This window comes from Stenella coeruleoalba (assembly GCF_951394435.1).
Source record: "Stenella coeruleoalba genome assembly, chromosome: 4".
Taxonomy (NCBI): domain Eukaryota; kingdom Metazoa; phylum Chordata; class Mammalia; order Artiodactyla; family Delphinidae; genus Stenella; species Stenella coeruleoalba.
Window position 1 is genome coordinate 103,567,521 of NC_137149.1, and position 17,506 is coordinate 103,585,026.

Below are 17,506 nucleotides of genomic sequence, written 5' to 3' on the forward strand. Positions count from 1 at the left end.
CAGTCAAGCAGATTAAAGTTTTACTGAGTGCTGCCCACCAGAGCAACAGTTAACTCTACCTACCACCAGTCCCTCCCATCAGGAAACTTGCACAAGCCTCTTAGATAGCCACATCCACCAGAGGGCAGACAGCAGAAGCAAGAGGAACTACAAACCTGGAGCCTGTGGGAAAAAAACACATTCACAGAAAGAGAGACAAGATGAAAAGGCAGAGGGCTATGTACCAGATGAAGGAACAACATAAAACCCCAGAAAAACAACTAAATGAAGTGGAGACAGGCAACCTTCCAGAAAAAGAGTACAGAATAATGACAGTGAAGATGATCCAGGACCTCAGAAAAAGAATGGAGGCAAAGATCGAGAAGATGCAAGAAATGTTTAACAAAGACCTACAAGGATTAAAGAACAGAGATGAACAATACGATAACTGAAATGAAAACTACACTAGAAGGAATCAATAGCAGAATAACTGAGGCAGCAGAACGGATAAGTGACCTGGAAGATAGAATGGTGGAATGCACTGCTGTGGAACAGAATAAAGAAAAAAGAATGAAAAGAAATGAAGACAGCCTAAGAGACCTCTGGGACAACATTAAATGCAAAAACATTCACATTATAGGGGTCCCAGAAGGCGAAGAGACAGAGAAATGACCAGAGAAAATATTTGAAGATATTATAGTCAAAAACTTCCCTAACATGGGAAAGGAAATAGCCACCCAAGACCAGGAAGTGCAGCGAGTCCCATACAGGATAAATCCAAGGAGAAACACGCTGAGACACATAGTAATCAAATTGGCAAAAATTAAAGACAAAGAAAAATTGAAAGCAGCAAAGCAAAAAGGACAACATACAAAGGAACTCCCATAAGGTTAACAGCTGATTTCTCAGCAGAAACTCTACAAGCCAGAAGGGAGTGGCATCATATACTTAAAGTGATGAAAGGGAAGAACCTACAACCAAGATTACTCTACCCAGCAAGGATCTCATTCAGATTCCAAACGTATTGACATGTAGATACTGATGTGTATAAAATTGATGACTAATAAGAACCTGCTGTATAAAAAAATAAAAGTAAAAAAAGGCTGAGTAAGAAAAAATTCTTTCTCTCTGCTTGACAGTCTTTAAGCTGGAATATTGGTCTTCTCCTGCCTTCAGACTCAGACTGGAACCACACCATCAACTCTCCAGCATCTCCAGCTTGCTGAACTGCAGATCTTGGGACTTTTCAGCTCCCATAATCACATGAGCCTTACAGTAAATCTTTTTATAGACTCTCCAACATTTGACAAAGTAATCTGATTCCTGGGAGTCTAGCCTAAGAAAATGTATAATTCAAGAGTTTTTTATGAAACAAGCTATGTGCACAAAGTTATTAACCATAGTATTATTTATAATAATTAAAAACTGGAAACAATACACATGTTTAACAATTGGAGCATGGCTGAATAGATTATATTGCATCTATTTGAAATTATGCAGCCATTAAAGGAATAATCATGAAGAGTATGTAGCAACACAGATGTCAATTTATAAAACAAAAGCAGAACATTAAATTATATAAACATTTTAGTTTTAACAAGAAAAAGTAAATAATGAAAAGAATCCATATGTTTGGGTCATGGGATTACACAAACAATTTTTCACAACTTTCCTTTACGAACAAGACATTATAAAAACAATAAATAAAAGGTATACAATGAAGGGGTTGAATTATCCGTGGTTCTTAAGTGGGATAGACTTCAGAATTTTAAAATACTTATACCTGGGTCCTACCTTGCGAAAATTCTGAAATGGGATAGGGCACCTATGTATTTAAAAGTATGCAGAAACACTCTAACCTCATCCCCACCCCCAAATACACAGGTGATTATTATTTTTTATTGAAGTATATTTGATTTATAATATTGCGTTAATTTGTGCTGTAGAGCAAAGTAACCCAGCTATACACATATATACATTCTTTTTTATATTATTTTCCATTACGGTTTATCCCAGGATACTGAATATAGTTCCCTGTGCTATACAATAGGACCTTGTTGTTTATCAATTCTGTAAGTAATAGTTTGCACCTACTAACCCCAAACTCGCAGTCCATCCCTCCCCTTCTCTCCCATCCCTTTGGCAACCACAAGTCTGTTCTCTATATCTGTGATTCTGTTTCTGTTTCATAGATAGGTTCATTTGTGCCATATTTTAGATTCCACATATAAGTGATATCATATGGTATTTGTCTTTCTCTTCACTTAGTATGATAATCTCCAGTTGCATCCATGTTGCTGCAAAGGGCATTATTTCCCTCTTCTTTATGGCTGAGTAGTATTCCATTGTATATATGTACCACATCTTCTTTATCCATTCATCTGTCGATGGACATTTAGGTTGTTTCCATGTCTTGGCTATTATGAATAATGCTGCTATGAACATAGGGGTGCATGTATCTTTTTGAATTATAGTTTTGTCTGGATATATGCCCAGGGAGTGGGGTTGCTGGATAATATGGTAATTCTATTTTTAGTTTTCTGAGGAACCTCCATACTATTTTCCATAGTGGCTGCACCAACTTACATTCCCACCAAGAGTGTAGGAGGGTTCCCTTTTTTCCACACCCTATCCAGCATTTGTTATTTGTAGACTTGCTAAAGAACCACCTTAAAAAGCACCACTCGCTAAAGAAACTGTCTTTTTCTCATTTTATAGCCTTGCTTCCTTTGTCAAAGATTGACCATAGGTGTGTGGGTTTATTACTGGGGTCTCTATTCTGTCCCATTGATCCATATGTCTGTTTTTGTGCCAATACCACACTGTTTTGATTACTGTAGCTTTGTAGTATTGTTTGAAGTCTGGGAGGGTTATGCCTCCTCCTTTGTTCTTTTTTATTTTTTAATTTTTATTTATTTATTTATGGCTGTGTTGGGTCTTCATTGCTGCGTGAGGGCTTTTCTCTTGTTGCGGCGAGCGGGGGCTACTCTTTGTTGTGGTGCGCGGGCTTCTCATTGCAGTGGCTTCTCTTGTTGTGGAGCACAGGCTCTAGGAGCGTGAGCTTCAGTAGTTGTGGCATGCAGGCTCAGTAGTTGTGGCTCACAGACTTAGTTGCTCCATGGCATGTGGGATATTCCTGGACCAGGGCTCAAACCTGTGTCCCCTGCATTGGCAGGTGGATTCTTAACCACTGTGCCACCAGGGAAGCCTCCTCTTTTGTTCTTTTTCCTTAGGATTGCTTTGGCAATTCAGGGTCTTTATGGTTCCATATAAATTTTAGGATTATTTGTTTTAGTTCTGTGAAAAATGTCATGGGTAATTTGATAGGGATCACATTAAATCTGTAGATTGCTTTGGGTAGTATGGCCATTTTCACAATATTAATTCTTCCAGGCCAAGAGCATGGGATATCTTTCATTTCTTTGAATCATCTTTAATTTCCTTTATTAATGTTTTATAGTTCTCAGCATATCAGTCTTTCACCTCCTTGGTCCGGTTTATTCCTAAGTATTTTATTTTTTTTTTGGTGTGATTTTAAAACATATTGTGTTTTTACATTCCCTTTCTGATATTTCATTGCTGGTGTAAAGAAATGCAACGAATTTCTGTATGTTACTCTTGTATCCTGCTACCTTGCTGAATTCATTGATCAGTTCCAGTAGGTTTTGTGCGGAGTCTTTAGGGTTTTCTATATATGGTATCATGTCATCTGCATATGATGACAATTTTACCTATTCCCTGCCAATTTGGATACCTTTTATTTCTTTTCTGATTGCTTTGGCTATGACTTCCAATACTATGTTGAATAGAAGTGTCGAGAGTGGGCATCCTTGTCTCGTTCCAGATATTCACGGTAAGTCTTTCAGCTTTTCACCATTGAGTATTATATTGGCTGTGGGTTTGTCATAAATAGCTTTTATTATGTTGAGATATGTTCCTTCTATACCCATTTTGGTAAGAGTTTTTATCATGAATGAATGTTGAATTTTGTCAGATGCTTCTTCTGTATGTATTGAGATGATTATGTGGTTTTTGTCTTTTCTTTTGTTGATGTGGTGTATCACACTGATTTGCGTATGTTGAACCAAACTTGTGAACTTGGGATGAATCCCACTTGGTCGTGGTGTATGATCTTGTTTACGCATTGCTGGATTCAGTTTGATAATTTTTTTTGATAATTTTTGCATCTATATTCATCAAAGATATCGGCCTCTAACTTTCTTTTTTGGTGGTATCTTTGTCTGGTTTTGGTATCAGGATGATGGTGGCTTCATAGCATGTTTTTGGGAGTGTTCCCTCCTCTTGAATCTTTTGGAAGAGTTTGAGAAGGATTGGTAAAAGTTCTTCGTATGTTTGGTAGAATTCACCTGAATACACAGGTGATTCTGATGCATACTGGTAGGCAAATTCTCAGCATAAAGTTCCACAAAGCTATGGAGAATAAGGGAGATATTCCCACAATGAGCTCAGCATTGCTTACAAGGCACCTTGGACGATGGGGACCAGACTGGCCTTAGTGTATTATCTGGGCTGCTGCAGTCACTGTTATTAGTGTTTGTGGCTTGTCAGCAATCTGATGCATAACCCTTTGAGCAGGATTGCTCCACAAGGCGGAAGGCCTCCAGGAACTCATTGATGTCAATGTGGCCATCTTTGTTGAAGTCAATGCTCCGGGCAAGGTCACAGATGCAGTCGTCAGTGACATCAATGTTCATATGAGAGCTGAACAGCTTCCAAGTCTGCCTGAACTCGTCCAGTGAAATGAACCCTTACCAGAGAAAGCAGTCACTTTAGTGAGTCAGTCTAGTTTTCAGTGCTCATTTCCTCTGACATTCTTGCAAGGATACCTGCTTCCTACCGTTAAACAAAGGCACCCAAGGCCTAGAATCCACTTTAAACTCCCTAGAGGATAGTACTGAACCACTTAATCAGTGGTTCTGAGCGGGAAGCAATAGTGTTCCTCTCCTTATAGGGACATTTAGAAATGTTTTGAGACATTTTTGATTGTCATGACTGGGGTGGGGGTAGGGTGTTACTGCATCTAGTAGGTAAAGGCCAGGGATGTTACTAAACACCCTAAAATGTACAGGATGGGCACCAAAACAAAGAATTACTCAAGCCAAGATGTAAGTAATGCCACTGCTGAGAAACCCTGCATTAAATCATCCTAAACATACGCTAATTTAATCTGCTTGTAAAAAGGTTTTGGACCTATACATCTATGGTCAGTTGAATTTTTTTTTTCCTTTCTTGGGCTGCACCACGTTGCTTGCGGGACCTTAGTTCCCTAGCCAGGGATCAAATCCGTGCCCTCCTCAGTGAAAGCATGGAGTTCTAACCACTGGACAGCCAGGGAATTCCCTCAGCTGACTATTTACGAGGGTTCCAAGACCATTCAACAGGTGAAGGATAATTTTTTCAACAGATGGTAGGGGACAACTGGATATCCACATGCAAAAAATGAAGCTAGACCCCTACCTTGCACTGCAAACAAAAATTAACTCAAAATGGATCAAAGACCCAACTGTAAGAGCTAAAACTGTAAAACTCTTGGATGAATACATAGGTGTTAAGTCCTTATGATCTTCAGTTACTAGTTTTTCTTAGATATGACACCAAAAACACAAAAAATAAGAGAAAAAATAAATTGGACTTTTAAAAAAATTTTGTGCATCAGAAAACACTACCAAAAAAGTGAAGAGATAACCCATAAAATCAGAGAAAATATTTGTAAATCATATATCTGATAATGGCCTAATATCCAGAATATACAAAGAACTCTTACAACTCAACAATAAAAAGAAAACCCAATTAAAAGATGGGCAAAGGATTTGAATAGACATTTCTTCAAAGGAGATATACAAAGTTCCAATAAGCACATGAAAAGATGCTCAATATTATTAGTTATTAAGGACATTCAAATCAAAACCATAATGAGATATTTCACACCCAGTAGGATGGCTGTAAAAAAAATTTTTTTTAATGGAGGATAACAAGTGTTGGTGAGAATGTGGAGAAATTGGAACCCTCTTACAATGTCAGTAGGAGTGTAAAATGGTATAGCCACTGTGAAAAAACAGTTTGACAGTTCCCCCTAAAGTGAAACATCGTTTTACCATATGGTCCAGCAATTGCACTCCTGGGAATACATCCAAGAGAACTGAAAACATATGTTCACACACAAAGTTGTATATGAATGTTCATAACAACATTATTCATAACAGCCAAAAAGTGGAAAAAATCCAAATGTCTATCAACTGATGAACGGATAAACAAAATGTGATATAGCCATACAATGGAATATTATCCAGCTATAAACAGAAATAAAGTGATCCATGCTACAACATGGGTGAACCTTGAAAACATGCTAAATGAAAGAAGCCAGACACCAAAGGCCACGTATCATACGCGTCTATTTATATGAAATGTCCGTAATAGGCAAATTCATAGAGACAGAAAGCAGATTAATGGTTGCCAGGGACTGGTGGAGAAGGAAAAGGGGATGGGGAGTGACTGCTAATCGGTATAGGTTTCTTTTTAGGGTGACGAAAACGTTGCAAAATTAGATAGCGATAATAGTTACACAAGCTTGTGAATATACTAAAAGAGCACGGAACTGCACGTTACAAATGGGTAAATTATATGGTATGTGAATTGTATCTCAAAAAAAGTAATAATATTTGCACGTTATAAATGGGTAAATTATATGGTATGTGAATTGTATCTCAAAAAAAGTAATACTATTTGAAAAGGCCTTTGGAACAATGAGGAAACAGGTGAGGGTATACAGGACCTCCCTGGACATTTTTTTGCAACTCCTTGTGAATCTATAATTATTTAAAAATTTAAAATTTTGAAAAATAATACTTTGGGAGTAAGATTGCAAAAGGCTTTCTGTTCTAGACACTCTTCGTTCCTTTGTGGCTACTTTGATAGAAGGGATAAGGGATATCATAACTATTATAATTCTTCCTATAAGAAGTTCTCATTCAGTTTGTCTTCATTCTTCTCTGCCCAACCCCTCTTCTGTAGGGACAGCTCATGTTGCTCAAATACTATCCTAGTTTCTGCCCATTTATAAGCACTGCCACTAATTTTGCTCCAAAAGCGCTTGAGTAGAAAGGTAAATAATCAGGGAGGAGACTAAAAGGTGGGAGGTAAAATACTTGCTGTGTCAGAAGTGGCAGGATAACGAGCGCCTTTACCTGAATGATCACTGTCTATGATCCTAAAAATGGTCTCCAGGTTGGATCGGTTTCGATACAGTGCTTCCAGCAAACTTGATTGTATATTCTGCAAGAAAAAACTCATTTTCCTTCTATCTTTTCTGTGTAGGCTTCTCCTAATAGATAATTAACACACAAGCAACCCTGACAATAAGACTCTTGAAAGAACCTGAAGATGTTTTATGATCCCTCCACTCCAGCCCCCTTCAGCCTACTAAATAATCTGATGGTTTAAGAAATACCTAGTCCATGATGAAAATGTTCTAAAATTGACCATGGTGATGGTTGCACATATCTGCAAATATATTAAAAACCATTGAACACTTTAAATGGGTGAACTGCATGATATATGAATTATACTGCAATAAAGCTGTTTTTTTTAAAAAGTACATAGCCCAAGGCCTCCCATACATTACATATAAGCATTTACCGAACAAATACAGGGTTTTTTTTTTTTTTTGTACGCGGGCCTCTCACTGCTGTGGCCTCTCCCGCTGCGGAGCACAGGCTCCGGATGCACAGGCTCAGTGGCCATGGCTCACGGGCCCAGCTGCTCTGCGGCATGTGGGATCTTCCCGGACCGGGGCACGAACCCGTGTCCTCTGCATCGGCAGGCGGACTCTCAACCACTGCGCCACCAGGGAAGCCCACAAATACCTTTTTAAATAGGGGAAGCAGCGTCATGTCAAGGAAATGAGTCAGACCTGGGTTTGAGTTCTAGTTCTATAACTTAGAAACTCTATTATCCTAGGCAGGTTATCTAACCCTTGTGACCAGTGTTCTCTTGGGTATGTTGGTGCTGATTATACCCACCTCTTGGAGGTGGTTTTGAGGATAAACTGAGGCAATATGTGTAGGTCACTTAACACAAAGTCTGACACATAGAAACTCAACGAATAGTTGTTTGCATTCATCTTCCTTTTGGGGTTCTCAATATTTGGTTATGATTCAAAGTTCTCCATAAGGGGCTTTACGGTCCACAGTATGCCTTCATCCACCCTTTTCACACCCTTACCTCATGGCTGAATTGTTCTTTGGCCAAGTTTTTCAGCCAGGACTTGTATTCCAGCTTGTTATCTGTCAAGCTGCTCACCAGCTGTGGCCTCAGCATCCGCCATGGCAGTCCTAGATGCAACACAGACTCCACGGCTGCTGCCCAGTCACTCAGGGTGATTAGACCTACAGGAAAGAGCTAACTTGTTGACTCATCACCTACAAATCTTTTATCCTGACATTCTTCTTACTATCAGTAGATAACAGAAGTAATGAGTACTGTCACTGTTTTTCTTGGTTATGGTAGAGTTGGCTGGAAAGTAGGGTTGCCAGAGAAAATACAGGATACCCAGTAGATCTGATTTTCAGACAGACTATAAGTATGTCCCAAATATTGCACGGGACATACTTATATTTAAAAACTATTTGTTGTCTATAATTCAAACGTAATTAGGCATTCTGTTTTTATTTGCCAAATCTATTTGGCAATACTACTGGAAGTCACACAAGACTCTTGTAAATAATATCATAAAACACTATATATATATGTATATATATACACACACACAATACATATACACAGACACACACACATGTATACATAGCATTGGTTATTTCTATGTGTACGAAAAGATAGTGCTATGATTTTATGACTGTTACTGCTATTTTTTAATAGGGCTACATGTAGTCAATGTCCATTAGACATTCCACTGAGTTGAGAAAAGACAAAATTTCCAGCTTGGATAATAGAACAAGGAACAGACAAGCACACACTTAACAGTGAGAAACCAAATCATTGATCTTTTGTTAGTCTTGGACCCACTCTGGTAACCTGTCCCCCTGTTTCTTTTTGCTTAGTTCTGGCCTTGTCACCCTTCCCTGGATTCCATTTCTTTTCACCAGCTTTGTTTATATTTAGCTAAGTTCACATTCTTCTAAAAGCTTAGAATTTATGAATTTAGGAACGATAACTAGGATGTTAAGTTGAATAAGGGAGGACGTCTTCAGAAAGGTCTTCTGGTCATTTAAACAAATATTTATTTGCTAATTACCTGAAACAGAGGGTTTTTTGGCCAGCTGCCCTCCTCTATGAATATTTCACTTGATTAGTCTTACCAGTTTTATCTTTATCATGCTTCTTAAATTCAACAAGAAGATCTGAGGAATGGGCAAATAACTTTTCACGTAGGGCTCTCAGAGCTGACTCCCCAACTCTGCTAATCCTGGGACAGGAGATGAAAAGGAACATTTTAAAACATTAGTATAGAGTAAATAGTCTTGGATTTTTACTAAGTTTCTCCTCTCTCTTTCTTAATGTCTCAACCTTCAAAGAGCTTGTCTCTTTTTTCTCCCCAATGCTCTCCTGCTTTGCCCTGCTGTGCACAGATAGGATCTGTCTGGGGGAGGCTGCTGTCCTTCCCAGTGTAGGACAGTGGTTAGAGCAGAAGTTCTAGAGAAACACCACCTTTGTGGTAAAGTTATCTAATTATACTGTACCTCATTTTCTCCATCTGCAAAATAGTGACAAAAATGGTACCTAACTCACAGGATTATTGTGAAGATTAAATAAGTAAATTCATGTAAAGCACTTAGAAGAAAGCCCAGCACATAGAAAGCACTCATCAAATGGTATCTGTTATCATAATCATATGCTTTCCTTGTAATTTATTATTACATTAAACAGTCACAGGGCAGGATTTATGAATAACAAAGTATCACTAAGTTAGTTTTCTTATGCTTACTGGGTCAACAGAGTAATGCTGGGCATGGTACTGGCCTAAAATGTGTTCAATAAATATCTGTAGTTGAATAAACAAGAATACAAAAAGAGATAAAAGGTAAATATGTACTTTGTCCTATGTCATTGAGGAAGCAGCCATTCTATAAATGATGACCAGATAACCTATCTTTTCAAGTGCTAAAAGTAAGAAAAAGGCCAAAACACAAACCCAAAATCCCCATTTTAATCATGTTTGATGAAAGTCTTCCTTGAAATTTAAGGTACTTAGCATAATGGTCTCCATAAACCCTCAGAAAAGTATGAGCTGCCTAAAATTCATCTCAGATTTCATGGGTATGTGAGCGTATGCGCTTTTTCTGGTGAGTTTGTTGTCTTATCAGAGGCTAAAAGAAGTATGGGACCCCCTAAAAGTTTAAGAACCACTGGTTTGAAAAGCATTTAAACTATTTCTGGTAAACTGTGCTCATTGATGGTTATCATGCAGGGATGGAGTATAGCAATGGCCTTGAGAGCTGCCTGGATGCACAAGGCTCTCTGTCCCTACGTCAAGCAGCGCATGTTGAGCTCTGCATGGATCATCTGATTAATCCTCCAACACCCGCTGAGGTAGGTACAACTATTATGCCTATTACAGCGTAAGTAACTAGCCCGAGGTCCCATAGCTAGTAAGGGGTAGGGCCAGAAATCAATCTTGACAAGTGGACTCCAGGATGGCTAAACTATTATCATGAGACATGGGTTTAAACCAAAAATAAATGGATTCTGAATGAGGGTTCCTCTAGGAAAAACACTTGATCTTGAGTTGATGGACACTGAGACATCCATTATGGTTGTCAGAGACATTTTTCTCTTTACTTCTTAGTTCTCTATTGTGGTCCAAATAGTTGGAATTGTTAGACAATTGACTTCTGCATAAACTAGGGGATGTTGTACTTGCTTTAATGCAATCAGTGAATATTTTTAAAAGGTGAGTGTTCTTTAATTCTGGTATTAAAACATGTTATTTATAGGGTTCCCCACAGTGATTCCTTTTGCGGTGGGAACATCTAAATCACATGGAATCATGGTATTCCAGGTTCCTGGGGCCCACCCCTGGAGATTCTAATTTGGGAGGGATGGGATGAGGCTCCAATAAATGATTTTTTTTATAAAGCTCCAGAGATGATTCTGTAGCATAGTAGGTTTCACTATCATTTGGTGAGCTTAAATTTTCACATAATACTTCTTTTTGAGTGATGCTGGCTCTGAATGTGTAAAACTTGAGTGTTTAGTAACTCTTGAGTATTTAATAACTCGAGTGATTTAAAATAATGCACTTTTATGGCACTCATACAAGGCAGATATTAAATATTCCTGTATTCTTTTCCCACTAGATTTATGCTGACTTTAAAAAAAATTACATTATTTCACTTTAAAAAAATTTTATTTATTTTTGGCTGTGTTGGGTCTTTGTTGCTGCGCACGGACTTTCTCTAGTTGCAGCGAGTGGGGGCCACCCTTCGTTGCGGTGCGCGGGCTTCTCATTGCGGTGGCTTCTCTTGTTGCGGAGCACGGGCTCTAGGCGCGCAGGCTTCAGCAGTTGTGGTGCGTGGGCTCAGTAGTTGCGGCGCACAGGCTTAGTTGCGCCGCGGCATGTGGGATCTTCCCAGACCAGGGATTGAACCCATGTCCCCTGCATTGGTAGGCAGATTCTTAACCACTGTGCTGCCGGGGAAGTCCCTATGCTGACTTTGTTTTGATTTCTAATTTAGTTTGGCGGATAATTAAAGAAGCTTGTTCAGCAGCACTGCAACTGTATCTTTCAGCAGCTTATATACTCCGGGGCCAGCTTCTCAGTGGGCAACAGCACTGTAGAGTTGTTAAGTATGTGGGTTCTGAAATAAGACTGTCTGGGTCAAGGCTTACTTTCACCACTTACTAGCTGTGTGGCCAACGGCCACTGATTTAACCTCTGTTCCTTAATGATCTCATCTATAAAACTGAAATTAGTAACGCTGTGTATTTTATAAGCTCATTGTGAAACAATATATAAATTCTTTACAATAACACTTAGTGTATAGTAAGCTCTCAACTAAGATTAGAACTCAGAATCATCTCAACAGAAAGCATTTAAGTAATATTATATGCTCTCTTCCCAGGAAGAAAGGAGCATTGTTAACAAACGTGTGCACTGAAATCCATCTGCTAAACCCCTAGATAGTGAAAGAACCTTTGTCTGTGGTTGACCAGGTAACACAAACGCTTTAAGGATGAAAGAAAAAGGAAGAAAGATTTAGTGGCCTGGTATATGGATTTCACCCAAGACATACCCACGGAGAATAATTTCTGCAGGAAGCAAATTTGTCCCTTCCATTAATGATGGGTAGGTGGGGATTTTAGAGTATATGGAGGAGAAAGAAGAGGCCCTGTTGTAATGTCTATTCCAGGTCCTACTGCTGACACAGCTAAATTTTGAACTCTGACTTAGAATTTGGATAAATGTAATGACATTTGCACTTCAAAGTTTCCACAAACACTGTAATTCTGTCTTTCTGAAAATCATTCATTGAAAAGTCTTGCCTTTGCCTCATGGTAAGCGTGTGGGTTGCCTTGTTAGCTTGAAACTGCACAATGTGCGGGGTCAAGGCCGGCCCTAGTTTGACATAGGCTCCTCTGTTACTGCCAACTTCGTAGTAGTTGGAGGCAGAAAAGATGGTTAACACCTAAATGAAAAAACAGGAAAGAGACGAGCATTCAGGTTCACTGAAGAACTCCTCACCCTCAACCCTACAGGGCCCAACCCAATTTCAGGGGTGGCTGTTCCTTCTTCATCTCGTCTATGTTTTTTTGGTTTCGTTTTATTATTTTTTTTATCATCAATGCTAGTAGGGCAGGAGTTATGACTCAAGTAATAAAAACTTGAATTCTGATAGGACGTCCACAACATGTTTTCTTCACATTTTTATCCCAATCAAAAATAGCAGGGGTCATAGAAAACACTTCATTTGGTTCGACTCAGAGGCAACCTAGGTCTGATTAACTGGGATGCCCATTACAACTAGCAGGCAGATCCGTTATTAAAGGTGGTGCGAAGCCTCACAGCAGAGTTTCCTTTGGAGTGTTGGGCCTGCTGAGATGTTCTGTGAAAAAAATTTCCATTGTCAAGACAATGGGAAATGCTAGACACTGTTATCTCTTCTTGGAGATTTACAATGAATAGAGGAAATTAAAGGCTCTCAGAAGTCCTGCAATAAAGAAACTTATACACCTGTTTAACATTCCTGTTAAACATTTCTTACATTAGTTGACGTCAAACTGTTTTCCTCAGCGTGGAAACCTGTAATTCTCCTGTAGAGTTGGTATTTCTGGGCATTAGGCTAAGCAAACATTGTAGGATTTGGAGATGCCCAAAGATTTAGACAGGATGTTAATTGCGCTCCTGAGGAGACAAACAATCCTGAATGCCTGCCTGGGGCTCAGTGCAGAGATCCTGTTACCCTGTAGTGTACTTCGAGACCTGTGACAGTAAGCAATGTGACAAAGAATAGAGATGTGGCTGGGAAAACACTGGGCCATATTTCCATCCATGAAATGGGACCATATCTGCCCCTCACTTTCCTCTCAGGGTATTGGTAGGTGGTGGCCTCAGTCAAACTTGGGGTTTTAAAGAGGCTACAAAAGTCAAGGATAAATGACTGTAAAGGACCTAGTTACTTTGGGCAGGTGGATAGCAAGTGGATAACAACTGCGAGGCACAGCTGATAGTGAAGAGCTGAGAGCCTTAGCTCATCCATGTCCTGGAAGGGCAAAATGGACCGGACGACTCTTGCGCGATGGCAGAGGCCTGCCCACCTTGCGGCTGTGGCAGAACTCGTAGCCCTCGGGTTTGCACTCGTGCGAGCGGATCAGGAATTGCAGATTGTATTTCTGTAGCAACCGTTCTGTCACGTTAGGCCCAAAATAACAGCCACCTCCTCGAATGGTGTTGGCCTTGCAGCCCTCCTGAGCCATGGGGTCACTCCACAGTATATCCACCACCTAGAGAGAAAAGGCGTATTTTGCAAAAGGAGAGACTTGCATTTTAAAGTTTCAGTTCTAAGTCGATGTTGAGGTCCAGATCGATAACTCAGGGAGAATGTAACCCAGACTCACCATCTCTCTCTTGGAGGTTTGTAGCCTCAGAGTCACCTGCGATTCCTCCTCTTTCTCACCACCCTCCACCCAGTCCATCAGCAATTCTGAATTCTCTCCTTTTCTTTATTGAATGAGGCATAAGACGCTGCCATTTTTCGTGGGTCGAAAATGGTTGAACACCAGTGAGTTCAGGTAGTCCTATTAGCACTACTACACAAGATCACCGGCAGCAGAATCTCCCACCTGGATTACAGGTCTCCCTGCCAAGGTCTTGGCCCTGGGAAGTAGCCCCCATTTGGCTGCCAGAGTCATCTATTTCGGCAAGCACTGTGCGCGCCTACTCAATGTCCGTCCTCCTCCTTCCTAGCTAACAGAACTCTTCCTGGGGTATTTGGCATGGCAACGTGCCTGGCTAAATACTTGCTTTCGCACTCTCCCTTGCAGCTAGGGGTGGCCATGGGATGCAGTTCTGAAGATTCTGGAAAAGCCTTTAGTTGCCTGAAAACGGAAGACAGAAGCAGCCGATGCAGCCCTTCTGGCCTTGAGCCACAGCAGCCAACTGATAGATGTCAGATATATGTAAAATAGCATCCTATAAATGGTGGCTGACCTTCTCAGCCCAGTGATGCTAGGTCACTAAACCAAGTTCACTCAGACAATACAGCCCACCTACTACATCTTCCCATCCTTTATAAAACTCCAAAGTAGGAGTCATTAGGCAAACACCAATATCCTTCTGGGGTGTTCTAACCCCAGGGAGGGAGAGAAAGAGGGGCAAAAAAAAGCCCACTCTGAATTTACATGCAAGGAGGAGATTCGTTCGGTTTTTCTGAAATCCTTGCTCTTTCCCGAAGGCAGCCAAACTGCAGAGAGCAGCGCCGGCCACACCCACCTGCCTCCACTCCTCCTGAGTGGGCTCCCGCCGCCCCTCAGCTTCCGGGTCCGCTTCGGATGCCGAGGGCAAGGGTTCCTCCTTCTCCTTGATCATTGGGAAGCCCGCTTGCTGCCGACACCTCTCCAGCTCCAGGTCCACGGAGTGCCGCACCCGATGGGAGAGCTCCTTGGGGTCCAGGGGGACCCCGCAGGGGACGCTGGAGGAGCGCCCGGCTCTGTGGGCCTTCTGGGTGCTGGGGCGGAGGGGTGAGGAGGGGAGAGAGTGGCTTTGGGGGAGGAACCACGGGGAGGGTGTCCCGGCAGAGCTCGTCTGGTTGGCTTTTCCCTTCTCCTCCGCCTGTTTCTTATGCTCCTTTCTCGTTTTGCACCTCATGGTGGAAACAATCTAAAAATGTCCAGAGAAGATAACAGATGCTTCAGTGAAACGGTTGGTGCCTCTCACTGTTGCGGCCTCTCCCGTTGTGGAGCACAGGCTCCGGATGCGCAGGCTCAGCGGCCATGGCTCACGGGCCCAGCCGCTCCGCGGCATGTGGGATCTTCCCGGACCGGGGCACGAACCCGCGTCCCCTGCATCGGCAGGCGGACTCCCAACCACTGCGCCACCAGGGAAGCCCCGGTTGGTCCTTTTTGAGCAGCACTTTGGCATCAAGTCAGTGGTCCCCACATTGGGCTCCACGGATTGTCCCGGCAGTGACAAGGTCAGCAGAGAACTAGGAGTAAGCCTTTAGAAGCTTTTATAGCAGTTTGATACGGCTGTCATTCAAGCATGTAATCACTGGGCTTATATTTTTTGTTTGTATTTCAGTTTTCTAGTCATTCACATTTATTGTATTTTACAAAAGTATCGATCTGTGACAAATTAGACATTTATGAAACCTGGTCCTCCACCACAGATCATTGGAAAATGCTAACCTAGGTCATTGTTTCTAGGAACCTAGTGATTTTTAGACAAGGATGGGAAAGGGCACCTCTCAGGAAGGAGAGCCCTTATCGACTTTCGTGTTGTTCCACAGACGCAAAAACAAAGGAGAAGGAATGCAGCCTATGGCTGAGAAATGTTGGAATGGGAAAAACTTGATGCTTACTGTGGGAGAGACAGCACTTACTGGCAGTTTACAGGAAGTGCTATCTTGTCTGCTGAGGAAGGACAAGGGAGGGGAAGGGAGGACCTCTTTTCAGCCTGGACCTAATCGGGAAGATACTCTTCTTGCCTAAGGGACTGAGTGTGGTCCCTCTCACTGCCTCAGAGTCATTATGGTACTGGGACCAAGCCAACAACGTAGAGGATACGAGCAGGAAGAATTCTTGATCATGAGAGAGAGAGGGCTCAGGCCACAGAGCAGAGCTGGGGCATCCAGCCAAAGGGAGAGAGCAGCCATTCCCGGGATGCCTGAGTGCCACCGTGAAGACTGGGGGCCACAATGTTCCACAAGGACATCAAGATAAAGGTCTGGTTCACAAGAGGAATTCTGTGCAAGTGTGTAATCAAGGAGCAAGAACTTTCTGCAAATAGGTCTAAGGGCTGAGGTACAAGAAAGCCACGTCCTGGTGTAGACTGACTGTGGGCGGGAACAAAGACGGACACTCAGAGTGGCTCAGCGGTAACTGACTGACGTTTGAAGAGGGATCCAGATGGAAGAGAACAGAACAGAGGTTCTTCTCTAACGTTGGACAAGCGCTAATTACTTCCTAGGCAGTTCCAGCCCTGGGCGTAGAGAGGGAAAGTCCACAAAATGTGAGTGGACTCATAACCACCTCCTTCTCTCCTCAACTGTCTTCTTGCCAACTCACAGCCGAGGGCCAGTCCATCAGTCCCGCCCTTACGATCCTCAGGTAACTTTATAAGGATGTTATCTGCTTCAAGAGGCATCCCTAGGACTTCCCTGGTGGCGCAGTGGTTAAGAATCCACCTGCCAATGCGGGGGACACGGGTTCAATCCCTCGCCCGGGAAGATCCCACATGCCGCGGAGCAACTAAGCCCGTGCGCCACAACTACTGAGCCTGCGCGCTTAGAGCCCGTGCTCTGCAACAAGAGGAGTCACGACAATGAGAAGACCGTGCACCACAATGAAGAGCAGCCCCCGCTCGCCGCAACTAGAGAAAGTTCCCGCACAGCAATGAAGACCCAACGCAGCCAAAAATAAATAAATAAATTTATTTTAGAAAGAGGCACCCCTAACTTTTATTCTTAAGGGGAATAATAGTTTTAATATGTATTGAGCCTTTTCCAAATAGGTGCTATCCTTGGCCCTTTATAGGAATTCATTGATTAGCCCTCACCTCCCTTTGAGACAGCATCCTTACGGTACAGGTGAGAAAATTGAGGCACAGAGATACTAAGACTGCACCAGGACTGAATCCAGATATCTGACTCCAGAGCCCCTGCTTCTCCAATTTTCTGAAACTGTGGGTAATCATTAGTTAAATCCATTCCACCTATAACCTGCCTTCGCTAATCAAGGTTGTTTTAATTGTTGCTACAGAAGACTTGAGTGTCCTCCGAGCAGTACACAGCCTAAATAAGACGCTTGCCTGAGTTGTTTTCTAGGAACTTGGAAT

General features: G+C 41.8%; 1 protein-coding gene across 1 annotated transcript in view; it reads right to left on the bottom strand.

Annotated features, from left to right (window-relative positions):
* The window catches only part of PPEF2 (protein phosphatase with EF-hand domain 2), a gene marked incomplete at its 3' end in the record, with an annotated part of 48,357 nt that overhangs the window by 13,140 nt on the left and 17,711 nt on the right, over window positions 1-17,506 (bottom strand). Inside the window, 8 exon segments of the mRNA XM_079919827.1 lie at window positions 4,460-4,544; window positions 4,548-4,747; window positions 7,185-7,272; window positions 8,221-8,384; window positions 9,315-9,421; window positions 12,499-12,641; window positions 13,771-13,956; window positions 14,945-15,331. Coding sequence (XP_079775953.1) covers window positions 4,460-4,544; window positions 4,548-4,747; window positions 7,185-7,272; window positions 8,221-8,384; window positions 9,315-9,421; window positions 12,499-12,641; window positions 13,771-13,956; window positions 14,945-15,331 — 1,360 coding nt within the window.